We start from the raw sequence: 292 nt of genomic DNA, 5'->3' as shown, positions 1-292 counted from the left end.
CCGGCCGCGTACTTGGCCTTGGTGATGAGATAGAGCACGATGTCCTGATGGCCGCCGAACGCGGCGATGTGCAGCGCGCTCCAGCCGTCGCGGTTGGCCAGACGGATGTCGGCGCCGAACTTGACGAGCAGCTTCACGAGCTCCAGGTTGCCGTCGATGACCGACTGGTGCAGCGCCGTCTGGCCCTCGGGCCCGAACGAGTTCACGTTGAACTCGCAGTTGGTCATGTTCTGCAGCAGCGACTGCAGCTCCTGCGTGTTGCCCTTGCGCACGGCCTCCTGGAAGATGCGCT

At 64.7% G+C, this 292-nt stretch overlaps 1 protein-coding gene across 1 annotated transcript in view; it reads right to left on the bottom strand.

Annotated features, from left to right (window-relative positions):
- Positions 1 to 292, bottom strand: part of NRARP (NOTCH-regulated ankyrin repeat protein) — an 8023-nt gene that overhangs the window by 6809 nt on the left and 922 nt on the right. Inside the window, exon 3 of the mRNA XM_008576500.1 lies at positions 6 to 290. Coding sequence (XP_008574722.1) covers positions 6 to 290 — 285 coding nt within the window. The remainder of the gene's footprint in view (positions 1 to 5; positions 291 to 292) is intronic.

The sequence above is a fragment of the Galeopterus variegatus genome, unplaced genomic scaffold (genome assembly GCF_000696425.1).
Source record: "Galeopterus variegatus unplaced genomic scaffold, G_variegatus-3.0.2 Scaffold1360, whole genome shotgun sequence".
Classification (NCBI taxonomy): domain Eukaryota; kingdom Metazoa; phylum Chordata; class Mammalia; order Dermoptera; family Cynocephalidae; genus Galeopterus; species Galeopterus variegatus.
This window is presented reverse-complemented; position numbering and strand designations above follow the sequence as displayed.